This window comes from Drosophila suzukii, chromosome 3 (genome assembly GCF_043229965.1).
Source record: "Drosophila suzukii chromosome 3, CBGP_Dsuzu_IsoJpt1.0, whole genome shotgun sequence".
NCBI lineage: Eukaryota > Metazoa > Arthropoda > Insecta > Diptera > Drosophilidae > Drosophila > Drosophila suzukii.
Genome location: NC_092082.1, coordinates 67,877,461 through 67,882,230, shown reverse-complemented (window position 1 = coordinate 67,882,230; position 4,770 = coordinate 67,877,461). Strand labels below are relative to the sequence as shown.

Genomic DNA, 4,770 nt, shown 5'->3' with positions numbered 1-4,770 from the left:
AGATGCCCGGTTTGGTCAACAGGTAACCGAGCGGGTGGGTAGATACATATATGCGCAGATGTGGATCGCTTTAATTAGCCGTAAGTCGATAGCCGCAAAAAAGGGCCAATACTGACGGCTCTTTGATGTGGGGAGCACTGACCATCTGGTGGCTTCGTGATTTTCCCGACAAAGTCCAGAAGGGAGTACGTCAGCATCGCGATGAGCATTAAAAGCCCGCGGAATGGGTGGCAGCCACAGTCTTGGCGACACTGTCAGCGGCATGTCAAGGGGCCATTTGATATGCCACTGACAGTCAGCACATTTGCCGCATTTTTTCCCCAAGCCCTCCTCTTACTTTTTGGCTTTTTATACAGCCCTGACAGTGAGCAAAGTGCCGATCCACCGCTGACAGCTTACAACATTTGAGTGTCTATTTTTGGGCGGCATTTAGTCAAAATCCGTTTGATCAAAGGTAAAAACACTTAAACACTTGGGATGCTAGGTGGCTGCACAGAGAGATAACGTGGCTACAATGTACCAACATTGCAATTTTTATAAATACTATATACAAACCAAGTAAAACCTTTTTCAGTTTTAGTTGATAAAACATGTTATTTTTTTTGTTTTTTTGATTTGATGCGCTATTTATTTTAACTCTTAGTAAAAGCATTAATATCTAAAACTATAAGTTCAGGATGTGTGAAATAAATGTCCTTAATATAAATGTGCTTGTCAAATGTTTAGGGAACTCTCTTGATTTTTCTAGATTAATAAGGAAAATGTGCAATTAATTAGAATTTTCTTGCAAAAGATACTGCTTTTTTAAAACTAGCGAAATAATTTGTAGGTAATTAAAAGGCCAATTAAAAAATGATCTAACTAATTTTAAAAGATTTTAATATTGGAACCATTGATCAGAACAAGAATGGGGATCAATTATGTTGTTTTTTAGAAAATAGTTAGATTTTAAAATGTACTATCCCCAAATTTATAAATGTGTTAGGATATTTAGAATAAATTTTAAAAAACTCTGAAAAATGTTGTAGGAGTCGAATTTTGGAACCATTGAATGTATATTTGAATGACGTGTTATTTTGTTTAGTGTGCGGTGCGATCTCTATTTGCTCTTAGCCTAAACATACGCGTACAAACTTATAGACTAGGTAAGGAGGGATATATCCACTGATGCCAATCAGTCGGCGCAGCGTGACTCGCAGCTGTCCTGCGAGCAGAATCGATTGCGATTGCCGTTGCATCCTTTGTAGTTGAAGGGCTTGCAGATGCCCTTGTCGAAATACCAACGGGTTTCAACCTTGGTCTTGTCCTTGCTGCTGCAGAAGTTCCCCTCATTCCGGCCCACGTAGCAGTTGACATTGTCTGAAAAAAATGAAAATAATGCAGATTCGTTGGTTAATCGCCGCCTGGAAGTGCTTCGCATCCACGATTCGGTTGGACAACGCGACTGGCCTCATTAAGTGCAATTACGTTTGTTTGTTTATACGGTCCCCGAGGCAGACGGCAGAATATTTCATAATTCCCTGGCCACGTTGTAGTCATAAGCGGGAAAATAGAACAATTTCGCAGACAAAATTGACTTTGGCCGGCCAGTTGACACAAAAAAAAACGGCATGTGGACCAAACTTGGCAGGTACTGAAAACTTTTATTCTAGAGGCGAGTGCTGTAATTGCTATTTACCTTTGCGATAAATAATAATAAATACACTTTGTAATTTAATTATTATTTGGAAATTGAAATGAGATGTAATATACGTGTGTATTTTAATAAATGCATTTATCATTCATTTGTCAAATAGTCCGAATTGTGATTGATAGCAATTTCGAATGTACAATTTGGCTCTTTTTTAAAATAAACACATTTAATAATGATAAACAAAAATATACTTATATTAATAGCAATTTATCGTGATATAGGACTTTAAAAAAAATATAATATATTTTGGCTCAAGTCTAAATCTGTCATTTAATTTAAAATTTATTTATCAGTGCTCAGCATTAAAGTTGGCATGAGGAGGTAAATAAATTACATAAATCTACTTCTACCTGCTTAGACATCTTCTAATCTAATTACTCAATTTAAATACTTGTTCAATTGGAATACTTTGAATTTATAGCCATATTTTAATTTTATTATTTGATTTGAACACTTATTTATACTTGAAATTCATAGCCAGTTTAAATCCTATTAACCATAATTCTTAGATCTTTTAACCTAACAATCAAAGACGCCACAAGTTTAAATGTGTAAATCAATAAATAGTAGTCTTTCCATTAATATTTGTTTAGCTAAATCCATTTAGATATGATTTTTCTGAAAACGCATTTACCGGGATGTATTATTTGCATTAAAACTTAGCCTGACAGAAGAGATTTTTGGTATTTGATAAAGACGTATTATCTTCGCGATTCATAAATATTCTGTCAATCCATCAAATCGACTTTTATTTCATTGGAACTGGAACCCGAACTTTGGCATTCTTTGACACTTACTCAGCTCTTTGCATGACACCACTGCCCCATTTGCAGAGCTGCCGCCTCCAAAGGCCTCGATTTCCGCGGTCTGTGTCAATAGGATGATGGACAGGAGGCCGACGAGTGTCGCGCAGAGGAACGTCAGATTGATTTTCAATTTCATGTTTTTCGCGCGGCCAACAATAGTCGACTGAGGAATGAAGCAGCTGCTCGTTTTACCCGCACCAGATGCGAACGGAGAATGCCGGATAGGAGAGTCGGAAAATTCGGAAAAGCTAAAACTAAGAAACTGCGGCCAGCGAGCAGAGGCTGTTCCAATTTTCTCGCTTTTGGTATTTTTAAGTAACCTGCGCTACTTTCGGGCTGAAAAACGTGACGCCGACCAACCGATCCGAACCGATACGAACTCACTGGCTGAGGCGCATTTTCGTATTCAGTTTATATACGAAATGCCGGAAATTGTTGCTAACTCGAACGCGAACTATTCGCCCAGTCGTTCCCATTCATCCGCCAGATAGTTCGAAAATTCGGAAAATCTTTCGGGTATTGCCGGATTGACAATCGTCTGGCATGCCCAATACGCATATCCATTCGCCCCGGCATCCATCCATCCGTCAGTCCGTCCGTTCCGCCATTCATCCAACGGACCGTGTCCATCAATGCTAAGTAGGAGAAGATATTTTTGGTCAACAAAATGTTTGATGCTCCCGAAAGGAGCGAAATTGCACTTAGTTTTATCTTTGGGGCGTTTACTTTGCGCTCGTTTGCATAATTTCCAACTTATTGAATATTTTCCACATAATTAATTTTAATTATTTGTGTTTCTTTCAGGCATTTGAATTAATTTAGATAAGAGGCCGGCGAGGTCGGGGCTTTGCAGGGTGAAAGGGCGAAAAGGGTCGCGGATTGCAGTCACAAGGGACGGCTCTTCCATTGTCTCTAATTACAATGGGCGGCATTTGTTTTGGGTTTTTTCTTATTCAGCTCCCCTTTTTTCGTTCTTTGGTTTATTTCATTTTTGGTTTCTTGGCAAGTGGCTTTGGCATCGGCTGTCGACTTTTTCCCGCCTTTTCCCTTTGGTTTTTGTTGCAGGGTCGAGCGCAAAAATCAATCTTCATTTAAAATTCAATTTAATGCGCTGCGTGCATAAAAGAAGTTCCCCAGCGCCTTGGTCATCAAGCATATTGGATTCGCCGGGTGAGAATTAGGAAACAATTGTGTTTATTTTGGACGAGCTGACGCATCAAAGAGAATTCGCAAATTGGTGTCGCCTGTCGCGAAACCCTCACAATGGTATTATTCCCGAAAAAAATAGAAGGAATCTCGGGGAAAACTCACAATGGAAAAAAACTGGAAGGCTAGCCAATAGATATATTAAACAATTATAAACCATTAAATATAACTAATTATTAGTACTCGTACACAACTAACCAGTTCTGAAAATCGTCTAACTATTTGTATCATTTTCTCTGAATTTATATGCTTTAATGAAGAACTTAAATACATTTTATTGAGAAGAAAACTGTTCTATAAGATAATTCAAATTATTTATTTCTAAAACAACAATTCGTTGACATAGCTGTAATATTTAACTTTAACAGAATTCGTTTAGGAATGATGTAATCCTTATCTGTCCAATTTAATAGAACCCCTTTTTTAACGATCCAGTGATGGGTAAGTCATGAAAATTACAGCGAGCGGAAGACTGAAACTCCAAAGGGGATGTGCTGCAAACACAAATCGGAAGTCTTAACTAAAAACGGTGGCAGGTATACGGGGTCAGTCGAGCGGAAGAGCGGATGAAGACCCGCACTCCAGCTTGGGCACCAGTGCGTATACGTGATGTATCAGCGCAAGTAAATCAATACTCAAATGCGTGGCCTCCTAATCAATCGGGATCGGTATGTCAGCCAAAAACAGCAAAAACGGGAAAATTAAAAAAAACAATGGTCCCATCGAGTTTCATGCTCTTGGCCACGTTTCGGTTGTTTCGGCCACAATTTCTGATTTTCCACTTGTATTGACCAATTTGGCGATTTTGTGATTTGTCGTCTTTAATTTCCACACAATTTTTGGACGCACTCAAGCAAAAGATATTTAATGGCTGCACTTGAACGTGCCGAAGGACAAAACCAACCGAGAAAAAATGGATAGAGTCGATTGAATGAGATGGTTGGTGGGGGTAGAAGTGACTTTGCAGTTTGAAATTGAGTGAAAAGCGCTGACGTACCTCGTATATTGAGAATATTCTTTGCATAGATTTTACCTTTTGTTGATGCACCTGCCATCCGCTCCTCC

The 4,770-nt window shown here is 38.8% G+C and overlaps 1 protein-coding gene across 1 annotated transcript; it reads right to left on the bottom strand.

Moving 5' to 3' along the window:
* Nucleotides 1–565: 565 nt before the first annotated feature.
* On the bottom strand, nucleotides 566–2,877 carry LOC108020115 (kunitz-type U19-barytoxin-Tl1a). The gene is made up of 2 exons (XM_017088216.4): nucleotides 2,491–2,877; nucleotides 566–1,359 (listed from the first exon to the last, which is right to left on the bottom strand). Exons 1-2 carry the CDS (start codon nucleotides 2,633–2,635, stop codon nucleotides 1,175–1,177), a joined length of 330 nt encoding a protein of 109 aa, XP_016943705.1. The 5' UTR covers nucleotides 2,636–2,877; the 3' UTR covers nucleotides 566–1,174.
* Nucleotides 2,878–4,770: the final 1,893 nt, after the last annotated feature.

Coding starts and splice junctions, on each gene's coding strand:
- LOC108020115 (XM_017088216.4), bottom strand. CDS start 2,635: ATGAAATTGAAAATCAATCTGACGTTCCTCTGCGCGACACTCGTCGGC. Junction 1,360..2,490: donor GGTGTCATGCAAAGAGCTGA/GTAAGTGTCAAA, acceptor CATTTTTTTCAG/ACAATGTCAACTGCTACGTG.